General features: G+C 37.1%; 1 protein-coding gene across 1 annotated transcript in view; it reads right to left on the bottom strand.

Moving 5' to 3' along the window:
• The window catches only part of LOC114652066 (zeta-sarcoglycan), a 595,628-nt gene extending 586,639 nt beyond the window's left edge, over nucleotides 1–8,989 (bottom strand). Inside the window, exon 1 of the mRNA XM_028802246.2 lies at nucleotides 8,795–8,989. Coding sequence (XP_028658079.2) covers nucleotides 8,795–8,989 — 195 coding nt within the window. The remainder of the gene's footprint in view (nucleotides 1–8,794) is intronic.
• Between the last annotated feature and the right edge of the window lie 11,239 nt (nucleotides 8,990–20,228).

The following is a 20,228-nucleotide window of genomic DNA, read 5'->3' as shown; positions in this document are numbered from 1 at the left end:
AATCATGAAGTACCTGAGATCAGCAAGGCTGAAGTGAGGCAAGCTGTGAAGAGTATGAGAAGTGGAAGAGCAGCTGGAAAGGGAAATAGAGTCAGTAGGAGTAGAGGAATTACATGTGCGTAAATGAGAGGGAAGGTGGTGGAAGGGTGTGACTGCAAGGAGCAGAGGTAGTGAAAGGTAGATGAATTTAAATTCTTGGGTTCAACAGTCCAAAGCAACAGATTGTGCAGCAGAGAGGTGAAGAAGAGAGTGTAGGCAGTGTGGACTGAGTGGAGAAGAGTGTCAAGGGTGATTTGTCATAGAAGAGTACCTGTAAGAGTGAAAGGGAAGGTATATAAAATGGTAATGAGACCAGCTATGGTTTAGAGATGGTGGCGCTGATGAAAAGACAGGAGGCAGAGATGGATATGACAGAGCTGAAGATGCTATGATTTTTGTTCTGAGTAACAAGGGCATACAGGATTAACAATGAGTATATTAGAGTGGCAACACAGATACAACAGTTTGGTGACCAAGTGAGAGAAGCTAGATTGAGATGGTTTGGACATTTGCAGAGGAGAGGTGAGGGATACATTGGGAAAAGAATGTTGAGGATGGAACTGCCAGGCAGGAGGAAAAGAGGAGGGCCAATGCGGAGGTTTATGGATGTGGTAAGGGAAGACAATGATGTAAAAGAATGGGATAGATAGAGGCATATTAGCCGGTCTGGCAACCCTTAAATGGGAGCAGCCGAAAGAAGAAGAAAAAAGAAAGAAAGAATTATCTGCCTATTTGCAGGTTTGTCTTTAATAATTAAATGGAAGTTATTTTGCATGTTTTACAAGCTACTGCTGAAAACTACAAACAACGTTGTAGCAGCAATACTTAAGTGGATAGCAAATCTCAGCAACCTGGGGAGTATTGCGCTATTGGGCAGCTTTGTTAGTTACCATGTGATAGACGGCTGGCAGCTCAATCCGGTCGGGATGTCCCAGAACGGGAAGAATGGAGAAGGGCAGCCTTTCCAGAACATTGCCTCCCCCAAGACGATAGGTGGCAGCTCCCCTGGATAGTAACTGTACCCTGGATTCCCTCAGGGCATCATGGGACATGGAGTCCATTTTCTCAGCCCGGTTGGGTGCCGTGGGTGCCGCCAGAGGGAGCTCATAAAGGACCTGGGGACTCCTATTTTTCCTACAACCTGGAAGTACTTTGGAGTCACGAGGACGGAAGCCCACAGTACTTCCGGGATGCTTGATGACTGATGATGTGGCATTTGACCCGGAAAAAGAGAAGGAGCACTTCCGGGTCAAGGAATATATAAAGGACTGTTGCAGACACAGCAAAGAGAGCCGGAGTTGGGAGGTTGGGTGACAAAGCTGCTGGGAGTGGAGGATTATTATTGTATTATTATTGATTATTGTTATTGGTGGATTGTGGCGTGTATGGTGCTTTGTGCACTGTATTTAAGAAATATATTAAAAATTCTTCTTATTGCTTTTATACGTGTGTCCTGGACGTCTATCTGTTGGGTTTCACGGGGCAACAGCGCCCCTAGCGTCCACAACTGAAAATGCTGCTGGGCAAAAGAAGATGAGGGCGCTAGCTTTAAAAATGAGTCATAAGAAGCTGCCAAGATCACAATCAGTGGTCTTTTTGTTTCAGCGCCTTCTTGCAGAACTGGATTACAATTACACCCATCGGATTACAGTTTTCTCTGGATTTATGTAGATGCCCTGTGCACACATGTTTGTGTGATTTTGTCTGGGCTGGAACTTCTACACATCTTCACTTACGTCGGTATCATGGTAGGATACTTTACGTAACTTTCAGGAGGCTCTTCATGGGGGATTTCATTTCATAACTAAACCACCATGATCTGCATCTGCAAAACTGGACCATGTCATGAGTGTTTATTGTTCATCGTCTTTTGGATTATTTTGTTGGAATTCTTATGTATCTATAATATTAATTATTTTTGTCATTTACTGCCATAAATATACACACAAATTTATTATGAGTTAAATTTTGCAAAATGTTAGTTTACTAAAAAATTGCTGAACTATGCACTTTGTCTTGGTAGCCAGGCTCACACATGTGATTTGATTGAACTGTGATCATTCTATCCCACATTTCATGCAACTTTTTGCATTTTATTTAGTACAATAAACTTAAAAAATACAGTGATTGCAGATTTTCACAATCGTGTGGGTTCTGCATTCTTTACCCCTGTGAATTGCAAGGGATAACTGTATTTTTGGCTGGAAGTCCTGCATCTGGATATTGCAGGTGTACATTGAAAAAAATATGTATGGAGTTATATATTCAAATTAAATGTTTTTGTGAAGAAAAGTATAGTCAAAGTTAAATTAAGTTGTGCTTAATAATAAAGCATACTGAAATTAAATTCAATATAAAGTGATTGATTACATAGTACTCATACAATGCTGTTGCTCTTCATTTTTATTTCCTTATAGTACATTCCTCTTAACAGGGACATTTTGACACTCCATACTTTGCTGCTCATTTACATCATGTGTGACTTGGTTCAATTTTTAGTTAGTGTTTTCTGTGTTTTACATTTTCTCATTGTGTGCATGTGAGCTTTCTTTAATAACTTCACACACAATCCATACATGCAGTGTAAGATTACTATAAAACTGGCCAGTTGTGAATGAAGGCCAGTGTGTTTTCTGTCACTTTAACAAAGGAAAAGAGAAAGAATAGAGAGTTTATAAATAGATGTTCGTTTCATCAAATATGAATGTAATTATTTACATGTGCTGTTTGCCTAACTACTGCAATAACTGGTAAAGTGCTATTTATAAGAAAACTGCTTTCTTAAATAAAAAAATTAAAAAATCAGTGAGCATCAGCTAAAAAAATGTTTTTTGAAATATATTATTAGAAGTGAATCCATGACAAAATATCAATGTACCTGTAAATATTTGTATATATGCCTAAGTAATGTAATAACTGGTAGAGTTCTGGTTGTTTATATACCGCTGTTTTAAAAGGTTAGCATTGTGATAATCTGTGAAGAAATCTTAGTAAGATTTCATATAACAAAATTTTTAAGAATTTTGTGTTCTTGTATACATTTAAACATCCACAACTGAATAGTTTATGCAATTTCAAATTACACAGTAAACATTTTTAAAATTTTACCAGCTATTGCATGTAATGATTTAGTTACCACTTCTACTCAATAAATTATTTGGGTGAATCAGAATATTGACAGAAATATTTATATCATGGGACTCAGATGTGTGAGCCAATAAATCAACAAATGAAGTGTCTGCAAAAAAAAACAAATAATGAGCTATAATTTCAAAAATTTTGATTAAAAAGTGCACTTTAGATTTTTATTTTACAATAAGCATTTTCTTTAACTATTAATATACTGTTTTTGAGGTTTAAGTCAGCAGGATGTTGATTGCGAAATGATTGCTGAACACAGGGAGCCTACATGGACAACGTGAAGAAAATGGCTAAATGTACTTTGACAGCCTGATTACCACATGGCTAAGAAAAAAATTCTGGACTCTACATATTGCCAATAAGAAAAAAAATAATCCTGTAACAATCATGTTAAAATTTGTTTCTAACTTGACAAAAATCCCAACTGTAATTTAAATGTACTAGATATTACAAAATAACCTGTAAAGCTGACAGACTGTAACTTCTATAGGGATGTAATTTGAAGTTATTGACGAGTTAAAAGTTGTCAGTGCAATATTACCTTTTTAGCAATTTTGTGTAATATGGAATAACATTTGTATTAGGTGCCACTCAATATGACTGCTCGAAAAATAAAAATTTAACTATGACACTTTTTTAACGACTACAACATTAAAATCCACACGTTTATTTTTGCTGCCTGCATCCCCTGTGACTGGTCTTTGTTAACATTACTTAAATAAACAGAAATGTATTAAAAACCTTTAAAAACTGTGAAGAACTGCCACTCAAAATATCATTGTGTCTACTGTAGCTCAGAGATTTTGTTCTCCTAAAAAGCTATGGATTTCTACATGTACTGTACATATCAAAGAGCGCACAGTGTTATAAACACAACAGAATACTATAAAAGAAAAAATGGTAATTTGTCATGTTTAAATAATATTCATCAAGATGTCTAGACTCAAAATTAATTTGAATAAAAGTGTGCTTTTTCCATTAAACACTCTAGTACACAACATTAGATTGGACACCTTCCCTTTTATCATCGCAAATCAGTTTAAATACCTAGGGGTGAACATCTCAAGTAAACATCAAGCTCTTTTTCAACAAAATTTTGCTGTCTGCATGGAAAAACTTAAACAGAAAGTACATAGATGGTCTTCCCTCCCATATCACTTCAGCAGGGAAAATTGACACTGTCAAGATGAACATCCTTCTTAAGCTTCTTTTTCTATTCCAAGGCATCCCCATATTCATTAACAAATCATTTTATAAGAAATTAGATGAAATTATAATCTCATTTATTTGGAATTCAAAAAAAATCCACACATCCAAAGGTTGACTCTACAACAACCAAAGGAGAAGGTGGCGTGGCTCTACTTAACTTTCAATTTTATTACTGGGCGGCAAATATACAAGCTATGAAAATCTGGACATTGACACAAATAGATTAACATACACAGGCTTGGTCCGCAATATATATAAAATCCTGCAGTACTTCTTTATATTCCTTGCGTTGTGCCCCAGTAAACACAAGTTATTGTCAATATACTAACAACCCATTTGTGCTTCATTCACTCAGAATATGGAACCAATGTAGGAAATAGTTCAGGATAGAGAAGCTTTTATCTGTGTCACCTCTGCACAATAACCACCTTTTTCCACCCTGGAAAACGTATGGGATTAAATCACTTAAAGATTTGTACATAGATAATGTCTTTTCATCCTACGAACAATTACACTCCAAATTTATTTTCCAATCAACACATTTTTTCCACTTTTTCCAAATCAGAAACTTTGCTAAACTTAACCTGCCCAATTTCCCTCCTCTCCCACCTACTTCTGTTCTGGAAGAAATATTGACCAGTCTTGATAACTCAGACAGCATTTCTATAATATATTAAGACATTTTAAAGTTCCTTCCTTTCAAAGATCACAGAGTACAATGGGAAAAGGACCTCTTACTTAACATTTCAGAAAAGGAGTGGAGGGCAGCCTTGCACAGAATACACTTCAGCTCCATATCTGCAAAGCATATTTAAAATCTTTTATCAAGCACATCTATCTTGTTTAAACTTGTCCAAAATGCAAATGCGTACCTGCGAACATTGCAATCGAGCTCCAGCCTCACTAGGCCACATGTTTTGTTTTTGTTCCAAATTAACATCATTCTGGACCAAAATCTTTAAATGCCTGTCAGACAGCCTTGATGTCATGATCACTCCTAACCCTTTAACAACTGTGTTTGGTGTACTTCCAGATGGACTTAAAGTGGAGAAGGAAAAAACAAGCAGTAATTGTCTTTACTTCACTACTAGCACGTAGATTTATCTTGCTACTCTGCTCTTCTGTTGAAAACTTCTCTTCTTCTTTTGGGCCGCATACACTATCAGCATGGCACTGCTAGATGTAAACACTAGCGTGGAGAATTACCCGTGTACTGAAGTGAGTTTAGCTGCAGGTGGAAGTTCCTGTCCCACTTTATGGTGCCAAGCAGAGTTGTGTTGAAGTGCAGCAGTTTATTAGCCAGCGAATGCGGCATGAAAAAGTTAACTGTTGTTAGGGTTCTGCCTTTGTCCAGAAACAGTTTTATGACCACAGTCTCAGAAAGTCTTTCTCCAGTGGGACAACTGGGATCTTTTCCTAAATAAGGAGTAGCATTGCACATGCACATGCAAATCTGTTGTTTTTACAAGTTCTGCAAAGGTGTCTTTGTCAAAGTGCAAATGCCGCATGATAATCTGACAGCGGTCACGGGGCATTGTATCTTTGATTGCTGGTACAACAAATAGTTCTGAGCAGTTATCAACCACGGCACCAACTGTGGTCATCACTGCTCTTGTGAAAAGAACAGAGATAAACACCATCAACTCAGAGAAAGAGAGTGGCAGGTTCGTTGTACCACATGAATGTCACTGACAGAATAAAAGAATAAATATTTAAAATAAAATAAAAGAATAAAAATTTACACCGGGTGTTACAGACTCAAATCAAATGTATGTTTTTATTGTTTTTTAGTAATAATAATAGCAGCACACTACTCAAAACGCGGACCACCTGGAGTCGAATCAGCAACCTTTTGGTTATAATGCAGCAGTTCTTACCGTTTCACCATTCAAGAAGACATGCCCACTTTCTGTCAATTGACATTTGAGCTTGGGTTTTAAACTCATTGACAGCAACATGTAAATTGAATGTTTTTTATTTCTTTGGTTATATTCTTGAATAAAAGTACACGTTTATTTGATATTTGGACTAAAGTCTTCATATATTATAAACTTCATGCCATTATTACTATAACGTGGAAAATGTTTCTGTTTTAGGAATGTGTTCAGCATTTCTTGCTTCGCATTTCCTGTCATCCTACAATTACCCAGATTGTTGTAGACACAGAACACACATGAAATGCATGTATCCCAAATAACGATATATTATTTTCCCTATACCCTAACGTCAGGCACCTCACACCCAGATAAACACACTTGCGCTCTGAGAATTTTGTGACTGACTCAGCTCCATCAGTGTGGGGAGGGTGGGATAGCAGGCTGCTTGCTGCTTGTGCTGATTGACACATTTGCAAAACAAAGACACTGATGGAGAGGTGCAAATGAATTTATGGTTTTCTAAGATTACAACTTTTTTCATAGGCTTCAGGGAGCCCAGTGTTAAACACTGGGCATACTGCCAGTTTAAAAATCTCCTTTAAAGAATTTGTTGTAGGAAGTGTCAAGCCATCTCTATTGGAGAACCAGGGTCCATTTCAGGAAGCTTGTTTGAGCCATTACGATCAAAGACCTTTCAAATCCTATTGGGGAACACTTCACATCCCCTGATCACAGAGACACTGATCTTTATGTTTGTGGTCATTTACAGGACTTCAAAGACACTTTTCAAATAAAAACAGAAGAAGCTAAGCTCATTCTCAGCCTGGGATCACATATTTCTCCAAATTTTAATGACTAGGCTAATTTTGTAATTCCACCCTTCATTTTCTCTAATGGCAGCTTTTTCTCACCTACTCTGAATTTTTCTTTTTTTATCTGCACTGTATTTGTTTGATACAAAAAGACCCCCTATATATTTAACTACTTTTCAGTTGCACACCTGATGAAGGATATAAAACCAAAACTTTTTTGTCTTTAACCTTCTTTCTTCTTTAGCAAGGAAATACCAATTACCATTTTTTAAATAGAAGATGCACACCAATGCAGCCATGCACTAACCCTAATTAATACATCAACTAGCAGTATCAGTTCAAAACATACAACAGCTGTATAAACTATATAATAAAATGCTAAGGTCTGTGTGGGTTTCTAGTCCTTTAGAGTAATCTTTTTGGTTAGTTTGACTTTGGTGAATCAATCGAAAGAGGAAGTGCAAGTGTAAGGCACACAAGGAGGAGTAAAGGCATAGGAGGCACACTGTGAGTCGCCTTCAGCTTTCATGTTCAAAGATGGGAAGTATAAAAGCAGACAGGAGGCAAGCAAAGCACCTCAAAGTGACAGAGTCTGAAAAGCAGGCTTTATGGAAATGCTCTCAAAAGAGGGAACACTGGTCAAGAGAGGTTCAGATGCACGATGATACATAGGGAAGCACTGAAGGTACCCATAGAGCAAGAGATATTAAATATTTTTAAGATAATTCTATTACCTGTCTTCGACAAGTAACATATAATATATAGTATAATTTTGATTTTTGTCATTTCATATTACCTTTTAAAATTACCTTACTATAAAAAGTTGATGGGTCACCCAAAAATATATCTAATTCTTAACTCTGGTTTTATCCATCTTTTTGGCCTTGCAGATAATATAAATAATTCAATTTCATTGTCAAGTAATAAATTAATTGTGAAGAAACTGCGATGAATAGTATACAACCTCTGTTTATGTGAAAATAATAATGTATGTTGATTGCTTTAGTAGCAGGAAAATATTAACAAAAGGGAAAATGATAATTTCTTCCTATGTGTTAACAAAGTACTCTATGCAAAGATTTGTACAGGTGCATTAAAGAATAGGAACAATATTCTCTCTTTTTTGCAATGAGGTTCAATCAGATACGATACTTTTTAGTTTATTTCATAAATACATCAACATAAAATGTAGAATACAGTTATAGGTGCATTTATTATGGGCTATTGGGTCAACTGCCCTCAATCCTAAAGTGGCAGGTGGCAAACCAGAAAAAAAGAAAAGTTATACTAGTAAAATTGACATGAAAAGTACACGCATTTAAGTCTATACATTGCTAAAGGGTACTTGACCTGTCAGTTAACAAATAGTCTATGGTGGGTGTGACAACAAAATCATAATTTCACCGAAACATTCCCATAAAACACATAAATTTAATTCATAATAAACTGTCTAACCCAATACTGTATAATCAAAAAATTTGATGCAATCAGTTTTGAATCATTTGACACCAATAACCAGTCTCTGAACTCAAGCAATAAGTGTTGCCAATCGTAGGCTGTAGAATAAGTTCAAATTGAATAATAATAATAATAATTAGGTTCTTACTGTGTCAGTACAGCGGTATTCTCAAGTAAATCTTATATTGTACATGTGACAAAGAAAGGACTACAAAGTGAATAATAGTAAAAGTATAAAAAAGGCAATTTATTACTTACCACTGTGAAATTCATGACTTTTAGAATCCATATAGTTAAAGCCAAATTTACTATCATTATAACCAGTAGCAGTAGAACAAAGAAGTATAAACATCTTTTCCTCCAGCCATATATACCCACAGGATATGCAGGAGCACTTCCAGGTCTCTGAAGATTATTTGGCTGTGAAGCCAAAATGTACTGCTCCTGGGTCATCTAAAAATAAACAGAAAGCTGATTTAAGTGGGGCTATAATGCACTGACAGTTATATTGTGAAACGCATTACTCTAATTTCCACCAGACGCAAATAACTGTAAATACATTTGTATGCCAATTAAATGTTAAAAGCACAGCTATCAACCATTGCTCATTTAATTACTTTCCTATATCCAATAAAATGTCAACATCAACAAGCAGATCAATCAACCATTTTTAATCAAACTATCTTTATTTCAACTTGTACAGTATGTACCTTTGCAATGACAGTGATTCAGGAGAAAGTAGGGTGAAATGACACATTTTATTGGCTAACTAAATATATTACAAATGCAAGCTTTTGAGGCAGCTAAGGCCCCTTCATCAGGCAAGGTGTAACCTAGAATGTATGGCTTGTTTTTCTTGTAAACTGATATTGTATACCTGGTTCTGCTCTCGGTCCAGGATCCCAGTTTTGACCCTCTGTCGGAAGCTGTCTATGTATCTGTCCAGAGTGGGGTTTCTTCCGGTTTTGGTGTCCATGTGGGTTTTTTTGGTGGAATTATTGTATTGGCTCATGCTTGCTTCCTGTGTATTACTGTCCTCCTTATTATGGAAGAATTCTTTAAGTCTGAACTTTCTGAAAAATTCTTCCATATCACAGCAGAGTATGATTTTGTCAATAGGCTTTAGCTGGACAGAATGAGAGGCCCTTTGAGAGTACTGACGTGTCATTTTCGTTCGGTGTGTAGGAAGAAAGATTAGTAATACAGGTCTGATGCTCCATGTTTATTGATGATGTGGGTAAGCATCCAGCTTTCTCTCTGAGTCTTTGTAGCTTTTTCTTTTTGTTTTTGATCAGAAGTCTCTGGAGTCTCTTGTAATATAATTGCAACTCTTTAACCATATCTTGCAAGTTGTTCTCCAGGACAAGAATGAAGTTGTAGACCTCTTCTTGGATATTCTTTTTGAGGCTGTAGCAAATTTTTATTAGATGGTTTTGTAGCCTCTCTGAGGTTCTGATGCATAGCTTTTCTGCAAATCAACTGTTGTAAGTGTATATGGTTGGATTTTGTATCAAGAGGCCTTTAGGAATTAAGTTTTTCTTTTTGCATTTGGTCAAGAAGAAGATATCTCTGTCCAAGTGGGCTAGTTTCTTCCATCGGGTTTTAAGTTCCATGTGAATCCGGTACATTGTGGTGTCTGGTATATCCATAGCAGTAGAGTGTTGTACCGTGGTAGCCATATATTGATACAGGATAAAGTAGGGTGAAATGACACCTTTTATTGGCTAACTAAATAGATTACAAATGCAAGCTTTCAAGGCAGCTAAGGCCCCTTCATCAGGCAAGGGTGTAACCTTGTATCAATATATGGCTAACACGGTACAACACTCTACTGCTAATGACAGTGATTGTTACTTATACTTCCTAGTTGTGCTTGTGGGGATCAGGGATTTAAGGTTTCTTCTGATCTTACGAAAATGATTGCTAGGGTGGGCTATGTGTCTTTCTTCACCTTGAATGGGATGATGCAATTACATAAAAGAGACTATAAAACCTTTTTTAAACATGTTTACACAATAGGCATGGACTGAACACGATAACGTAACATTCTCAAGGCTACTAATTCCAATTCAAGGTTGTACTGTGACAGAATCTATCCCACAAACATCGGGCACAAGCCAGGTGCCAGTCCAATGCACAATCCGCTTGTGCACACACCTATCTTTGCACTAAGTGGAATCATCAATTAATGTATACTCATGTGGGAGAAGAAATATTTAGACAAATGAAATACCTGCATTTTAAACCTAGCCTGTGGCAAGGCAGTAGACTGACACCCAGTTTGCTGGATTAATGTGGCAGAAACACTATACACTGCATCATGGTGCAGCCCACTTAACTAGGTGTAGTAAGCACAAATAGTATTCTTAAAGTTACATACAGGATTAGGAAAGTATGTCTAATATCCATGGCCAGCAGCGTAGTGTTACTGTAAAACAGAGTAAGTGCTAATTTCAGAAAATCATTTGAATAATGAACAACATTTTTGCCTTGATAATATTAATGTAATGAACATGCATTTTGCAAAACAGCATATTTTAAACTTAAAAGTGATTTAAAAATTGAGGGTTTATAAAGGAAACTCTCATACATTTCAGAGAAACGCTTTTAGCTCAGTTTGATAAATCTTATAACTTATGTCTCATTCCTACTGTTTTAGGATGGATTTTTTTACTTGCTATAAATGTAATTGAAAATCTGATTCTTTTGTTTTTTACTAAAGCTAAAATTAGTTCTTCTCCAAAACCCATTTTATACACTTACTTCTTTGTAATGCAAATGCATTATGCAAGTTCAGGCAAAAAATGATATTTTTCATTATCTACAGTTTATATAAAAAGCATTTTGGAAATACCTTTTAAATTTAAAATCTTTTCCTGAATGTATGGATTTTGATTCTGGTGAATCACATCCCCAGTGATGAATATGATCACTGATGGACAACTATAGATAAGCTTAAACATAATGGCATTAAAAGCATTTACCACAACACAGAATTTTTCCAATTTAAATATTTTATAATTTAGAATCTATTAATTGTGTGAGATATTGTATGTGACAGTGGGAGGTCGAAGTTTTAATCATAGTGCCCCAAAACTGTGGAATGATCAGCTTGCTAATATAAGAGATACCCAACCAGTCTCAGCTGTTAAATCCAGGCTGAAAGCTGAGTACTTTAATCTAGAATAGTCTGACTAGAGCTGCTGATTAGTTGTGCGTACTGCATCTATGTTTGTTAGGCGTTTGTATAAAAATATAAATAACAAAATTTATAAATTGTAACTAACCCTTCTGTAATCTGCTTCTCTTCTTGGTATCTTGATATGGCATTTGGTACCACTGCTCTACTGTCTATGGATATCTCAGATATTGAGCACATTGGAATCATCAGTTGGCAAGCATCAAATTGGACATCCCACCACATCCTCTATTATAGAATGTCCAGGAAGGGGTACGTGGCTAGTTAGGTGAGGTCTCTAGGAATCTGACTGTGTCTTTGTCTTTGACCTTCTCTCTTATAATTTTCATCTCCCCCATTATTAACTGGCCGTAGTTCAACAATTAATTAATGGACAGATATTACTGGTTGACTTTAACGTTAATCAGTTTCTAGTTTGTTTTCTGTATGTTTTAACAAAATCACATGTGCTTATTCTGCATTTAGCAATTAGTATAATATATATTTGTATTTTACCTGAGAATTTGTTCACATCACTCTCCACCTGCACTCAGTGAAGACAACTGCATTCAGAGAACAGCGCTACACAAACAGTTGCATTGTATTGTATGTTAAATTCTACAGATTGTTCTAATTAAAAATAAATGCACAAATAACTGATTATATAAACACCGATATGACCATTATAAACAAATTAAAGAGCATCTATGTTTATGAATCAACTAAGCAGTTCAATAAGCTCTGTCTGATTGCAATACATTAACTAGATTAATACAATTCTGAACGTGGCACCCTTGATTAATACACCTTCTAATAAAAAATGCAACAAGCAATAAAAGAATATTTAAAGTAAATCTGGAATAAATAAATATATTGAAAAGCAAAAAGCGATAAGACGACAAAAGAAGGTGAATATTTTCAAGGACCTAAATATCTACTAAAGCACAATAAAGGCTGTTAATGAGGAAATGCACACAATATGGTATAACTGTGAATCTCTGTTCAAAAAGGCACCCTTCAGAACTGTGTAAATAGACTTAAAATCACTAGTAAAAGAAGATGTAAAATTACCTATGGCAACTTTTGTTTTATTTAAATGGCAATGTACTATTGTCCATTAAAGATTTGGTATAGCTTGATGCAGGACAGTGGAAACTTCATGGGTGACTCTTTGTGTCTAGATAAAGAGCAAAATCAATATAACAAAAGAATAGATAAATTCTTGAGCAAAACAGAACTGGAGTTCGCGAGACATTTTTACTACAAAAGATGAACTGAAATATAAAATCAAAAGTATACTAGAGTTAGGTTTTATTGTTTCTCTGCCCTGGGTTATATATACCTGCAGTTTCCATGCATTTTTTGTTCATTCTAAAGTATCTTGCATCCGTCTATTTCTGTCCTGTTAATTTTATTTTGTTTTTGCGTTATATAGTCACTATTTGTAAAGTATTGTTGTCTTTATTACATTCAAAAATATTTGTGTAATGTTGTTTTTATTACATTCGGAAACATTTGTGTAATGTCCCTTTAATTGTGCCCATGTTCCATGTTCTTTGTGGGTGGTTCCCCAAGAGAAAGGCCTACCATGACATCACTGCTGTCGATACTTCTCCTGGCAATATAGTACAGCAGGAAGAAGGTCTCAGGGATGGTTCAATGGAATTCCTTGTAGGAAAGTCAGATATTGCTTTTTGATTTGGATTGGGATTTGGTACTTATCAACTATTTCTTCTTTGTTTATTTTGTTCTGGAAGTGTGTTTTGGGACTTGGTTACCTTGGATGCCTTTTGGCAACTCTTTTTTGTTCATACATTTTTCTTATTTCACATTTCTGCTTATACTAGGGTTTCTCTGCTTGGAGTTTAAATATTTTCCCTGAGTGGGTGTGGACTTCTTTCCACTGTCCAAAGACATGCAGGTTAGGTGAACTGGCAATGCTAAACTGGTCCTAGTGTGTGTTATCTCCTATGAGATGGACTGGCAACCTGTCAAAGTTTGGTTTTGTTAGCCATATGCTAACTATGGTAGGCTCCAGCCCCCCAAAATAAATGACATGACATTATTTATAAAGATTCAAAGTATTCTTTCCTCGATAAAAGCTTTGAGTTTTCACAGTTCACCCTCTTGTGAAATATTTTTGAGGTTGTGAGAGCATTTTTATACTTTTAAAGCAATTTCCCCATTTTGGAGTCTATTCAGGCAGAAGGCTGTTGTTTTGCAAATGGATTAGGTTTGTCGATGATGAGACTGTTCTGGAGAAGCTGGTGTGGTAATGCTCGACCTGCGCATTACCAAATTTAAGTTGAAGAAGCATTAAACTTGAAGCAGCGGAATTTATAAGGTTGTAAGGAAGTGAGCTTACGGTTTTTGTGTTTAGGGCGCTACCGCGGGAACGCAGGGCTGTCTAGCATGTGACTGCTGAAAAGCGCTGTGTGTCTGGACACACATGGAGCCAGTATAGAGGCCAGTACCGGCTCCTCCACATGTGTTCATTTTTACATGCCGGTGTCCTCGCAGCCTGCCCAGTTGTGATGGGCCGCTTGATATTCAGGTTTCGACACTGTGTCGAGCTTTCGAAGCGCCGCTTCGAGGCCTGCTTCAAATGCGCCCATCACGTGATTTTGAGTCACACTAGAGTAATGACGTCATTGATATCTGTGCAGTCAGCAGTCAATTTGGTCTCTCACTAGAATGCTGAAGTGCTTTGGCTCAAAGCGTAAAAGCAGTTGTTTTTGCTACAGCGGTAGATAGATAGATAGATAGATAGATACTTTATTAATCCCAATGGGAAAGGTGCGCTAACCCGAGTTCAAATCCTAATTGGGGCTCGCATATGTTGAAATACAGGATTTTGTATAAAACAGTTAAGTAGTACTTGTCTGAAAGTTAACAAATATATTTTGGAGACATTATGAATGATTAACATGGGGCACCATATTAACATGGTGTGGAATCGTGTCCACCTAGAATCTGTAACAAATTAATGAGCATATTTTGCATAAGGTAGCATGTATTATAACAATATAGAATCTATTCTACCACATGTCGATCATATCAGAGAGGCTAATAAACGCTTCACTAAAGCCGACGTGGTCATTACACCAGTATATGCGCAAGACACTCTCATTAAACGTGTTTACTATTCAGTGATTCCCAAATCTGTAGCTGATTTGTATTATTGATTTCCAAAAAGCAATGTGAGTAAAAGCGTGTGCTGCATAAATAATCACAACTGTCTTTAAAACAGAATCAGCTCTATCAACAGTGTCTTCTGCAATTTTAGGAAAGCCTCGGGATTTCTGCGTTAATGAGACAAAAAAGTTGTAAAGAAACTTTGCGAATTCATCCAGAGGTGAACATCAAGATTACTCAAGTACTGACAAGAAGAAGCAGCTGGATAAGCACATCTGGAGCCAAACTTTCGAAGAAGCACCTGACTTTGTCAGCAACATCCTTTCCTTCTGAATGCATCTTATCAAAGGCTGCGCTTTGGGGGTAAATAAGTAATCTTCCAAACTGCAAAACAACAGATAAATCATTGATGTAAATGGAATTATTGAAAGAGTAAGCTTTTGTCGTTTCTGTATTCTTAAAGCATCTTCCAGTTACACAATCCCCCGCAGTCACTGTCACGTTTAACGTTCCCTACTCCTTACCTGTCTTGTTACCCAAATCATCAACACTCAGTTTCATTCAAGGCTTTACCGTCCTTCCTTTCATAGACATAAAATAAGACACACATTTCCTCTACATACGTGTCCAATAATAATAGTAAACTGGCAAGAACGAGAAAAAGCACAAGATGGGAATATTCATGACAAGAGCCTCGGCATCAGGGTGAGGAGGTGCCTTGTCACCCATTACATGAGCTCGTCTGCCACCCCTCAGTTGCACTGGCACACGTAACACTCGGGGGCAAATGCAATGGAGAATACCGACAATATACAACCTTCAGAAGTGGAATAAATTGACTGTATAAGTAGAACATTTCAGATAAACTATGAATTTTGTTAATCATAAACAATGCAACATAACTATTATATGTGTTGTTACTTTTTATTTATTCTCACCAAACGTTACATATCTACATGGGAAATGAACATGGGTAATATGTTTATAATCATTCTCACTAAAATACACTGTCAAAATATATTAATGAGCAAACTGAGACACATTGGCCTTTAGGAAATATCAAAAAGCGTGTGCGCTGTCATTTAGGACAGAATGCATTGTTAACTTGACGCACTCTCTACTGACGCGATGTCACGAAAAAAAAGAAACAGCACAGTCCATGCAAACTCATATCCTCCTTGGTTTTTGACCTTATGATTAATTGTCAATATCAAATCAATAAAGTCATTTTAAGAAGATGACAAGTCTGCTATAGTCAGTTCAATTAACGCTCCTTTTAAAAAGTTTGCTTATACAGAATATAAAACAGGATCTCAATGATACGGGACTCGCGAGTAGTAACAAATTATATGTGACACTGAGAAATTATAATTCCTAATAACGGGAACAAGTAAAAACTACGAATTCCTAAAATGGTCAATGTAAATGTAGGTATTTCAATAAATAATTTAGGAGTCTTGTGTGTGCATTTCAATACCAATTTAAAAACTACTTAGGCTACCTGTTGTACTATAAACAGTACCTCAAGCAGCACTTAACAGTAAATAGTCTAACAGGACAATGACTGACTGAAACGAAGATGCTGCGCCGCTACAATAAAGGTTCACACTGTCATTCTGCATGTTTAGAAGGCGCTGATTGGCTGAAACTGTTTATAGCGAATTGTCTCAAATTGGTAGTGCCATATAGCGATCAGAAATGAAAAGACACATTTAGGCATGCTGCACAGTAGTTTGTTTTTCTACAATACAAATTCAGTATGACAGCAGGGTCTCCAAACACACAAATATAAAGCTTATTACGTTTTACAGTGAAACTCTTTACATACACAATATAATTATATCTTAATTCGCTCGCTATCCATCTAATCTGAAAATATTGTTAAATGGAGGAATTGAAAAAAAACCTTTCACAAGTGGAGGATCAACGACGCGAACCCCTGGTGTTTTTACTGAGAGACAGTTGCGATACCATTGACCCACCTAATCGGGATAATTAACGAGCTTCGCACAACTGAACTACTACTACTGTTCTTACTGTGGCAGATGTGGAAATATGTTGTTTGACATATACATGTTAAATTGGTTTAATTGACACTAGAGTATCATAGTTGTATTCTCCTAATGAAATATAAAATTATATTTATAGATGTATACTATATGACGTACGGTTTTGAACAAAATTAAGCATTCCATAAAAAGGTTGCACGATTTACCTAATCATTTTATATATATAAAGTTGATATATGACAATATATGTTTGACACTATGTATCAGACAAAGGAAATCACAGCAATCCACAAGAACAATAATTACTTCTCAGCAACTACCTGAATTGTAGTTTAACTATATTAACTGAAGTGTGTAATGTCAATACGAATTACAAAATATAACTAGAGAATTAAGTGTCAGATAGACTCTCAAAATACAGAGGTCAATGCCTTTGAGTGTGCTGAGGCTTCACAAAGATTCAGTAACCAGTGACCATGTCTGCTCGAGGCTTCGAAGCCCTATCATGATCCAATCTCAGTACTACGCATGTCTGAGGCTTCGGAGCCCCGTCATGAGCTCAGTACTACGCATGTCTGAGGCTTCGGAGCCCCGTCATGAGCTCAGTACTACGCATGTCTGAGGCTTCGGAGCCCCATCATGAGCTCAGTACTATGCATGTCTGAGGCTTTGAAGCCCCGTTCGAAGCCCGTTATGACGCAATCTCAGTACTACGCATGTCTGAGGCTTCGGAGCCCCGTCATGATCTCAGTACTATGCATGTCTGAGGCTTCGGAGCCCCGTCATGATCTCAGTACTACGCATGTCTGAGGCTTCGGAGCCCCGTCATGATCTCAGTACTATGCATGTCCGAGGCTTCGGAGCCCCGTCATAATCTCAGTACTACGCATGTCTGAGGCTTCAGAGCCCCGTCATGAGCTCAGTACTACACATGTCTGAGGCTTCGAAGCCCAGTTCGAAGCTCGTCATGACGCAATCTCAGTACTACGCATGTCTGAGGCTTCGGAGCCCCGTCATGATCTCAGTACTATGCATGTCTGAGGCTTCGGAGCCCCGTCATAATCTCAGTACTACGCATGTCTGAGGCTTCAGAGCCCCGTCATGAGCTCAGTACTACGCATGTCTGAGGCTTCGAAGCCCAGTTCGAAGCTTGTCATGACGCAATCTCAGTACTAAGCATGTCTGAGGCTTCGAATCTGCTCGAGGCTTCAAAGCCTCAGTTAACCCAGTGCGCATGTCCGAGGCTTCGATTCTGCTCATGGCTTCAAAGCCTCAGTTAACCCAGTGCGCATGTCTGAGGCTTCGGAGCCCCGTCATGATGTCAGTACTACGCATGTCTGAGGCTTCGGAGCCCCGTCATGATCTCAGTACTACGCATGTCTGAGGCTTCGGAGCCCCGTCACGATCTCAGTACTCAGCATGTCTGAGGCTTCGACGCCCCATCAGGATGCAATCTCAGTTCTACGCATGTCAGTACTTCGAACCGCAATGCATGGAGGTGGGACATTTCCACTCCTCATGTCAGCTTACTGCTTCGACCTGAGAGTTAGGAAGTTATATTAATTACATTACACTGCATATTCCACCACCAGGTTACAAAATTTCAACAGAGTTGTGATTGGTGAAACGAATCTTTCTGGATCATCAACACAACTGAAATTATTGTGCAGTACATTACTTAGTGTCAAAAAATAAAATGACAAATTTTGCATATTAAAATGCTGACTATTAGAATGCATAAAAACAGCTGTACTAATATGGTTCAAAACACTTCCTTCACCATAATACTCTGGCTGTTCTCATAAATATTCCAGGCTCTGTATTGCACTGCTTCAGTTCTATAGTGAACAGTGTTATGCGTTTATTCACTGCATATAGAAATCAATATATATATATATATATATATATATATATATATATTATATAGTGATATTATGTTATATAGTGTTAAATGTTAAAAACGTTTTAGTTTGATATTCTATATGTTCTATTTACTGTGTTATATGTTGTTTTTATACTGTCTGCTACGATATCACTGTTTCTGTCTCTTCTCATAAACCAGTAAACCCTCGATTCTCTAAAGAATCGCAAATCCAAGAATGGCAATTACTTTCTGTTTCCTCCAATCTTTGTAGGGATGTAAGATCATGGAGGGTGGGAGCGTCCTGGGAAAGTTTTCATTTAATGAAAGAAATATATTTGTAGTAAAGCTGTTTCTTTTTGGAGCCATGACTCGTTTGGTTCTGGTGTTTCAGAAGCGCGTTGTAGGCGCCTTCGTTCATTGTTTTTATCCATGCAGTTTCGTTTTTGTTTTTCTATGGGTGTGTTGTTAGCTAGAAGTCGTTTGCTGTTAGGAATCATAATTGAACCCCTGACCGCAGGCACTGTGGAGTAGCTGACTGCTGGCAGTGTCAGTAGTCACCACTACCTCAAGTTTAAATACATACACATATATAGATAGACGCCGCATTCACTGTGTTTCCCAGTAGACACGATACGTGAGCCTTATTGCGAGTGGCAGAAGTGCCATATTATACTAATACAGGTAGACGTGGAAACCGGGTTTTCTGATGAAAAAACAATAACGTTTAAAACAGTGTCGTTTACATACAACAGATTTTGGCAAATCATTTAAATGCAATTATTAATATCCATTTATACACTAATAATTGCAATTATTCAATAATAATAATAATAATTATTATTATTATTATTAACCATTCCTCCCATATAAGTAACATTTCGGGGACTGCCTTCACACTCCTCTCACTCACTCAGATCTTGTAATTTGAGAGTATTCAGTCTGGCAATATGGTACGGCCTTAGTTTATGGAAGACAGACACAACTAAAGACATGAGCATACAATGATGGTTGTCAATTTCAAACTGTGTTTCCTCAATGTGCTCCTTGGGAAACAACATCATCAAGTTTGAGACATGTTAATTGCTAACAACAATCTACATAGTGACTAAATACGTTTAGCCAAAACGTTGTTTGGAGGCTCACTTGAGCACATAAATGCATAGCTTTGCTAGCTTAGCCTGGCTTAGATAAAGTAAAGATTATAAAACGGGATTTTCTAACGGCCACATATAACCAAAACAATTGTTCAGCCTTACCTATGAAATGTTATCCCCCGGGATCTAGTTTGGAGCGTACAGCGGTTTGTACAATCCCAAGCAGCACATTATTCATTACTTCACTCCAAAGCAGTGCCACTCACAATATGGTGGTGACGTTGACGTACGATTCTGCTAGTCATGAGGCGTCTAGTTATTCTATGTCAATGTTTAAATATGTCACCATGGCAACTTGTTGGCGTACACACTTTACATCAAGTTTAGTTTACAGGTTGTGTTGTGTTGTTTG

This window comes from Erpetoichthys calabaricus, chromosome 5, assembly GCF_900747795.2.
Source record: "Erpetoichthys calabaricus chromosome 5, fErpCal1.3, whole genome shotgun sequence".
In the NCBI taxonomy this organism is placed as follows: domain Eukaryota; kingdom Metazoa; phylum Chordata; class Cladistia; order Polypteriformes; family Polypteridae; genus Erpetoichthys; species Erpetoichthys calabaricus.
Note: the sequence above shows the minus strand (reverse complement) of the source record. Positions and strands in the feature narration are given on the sequence as shown.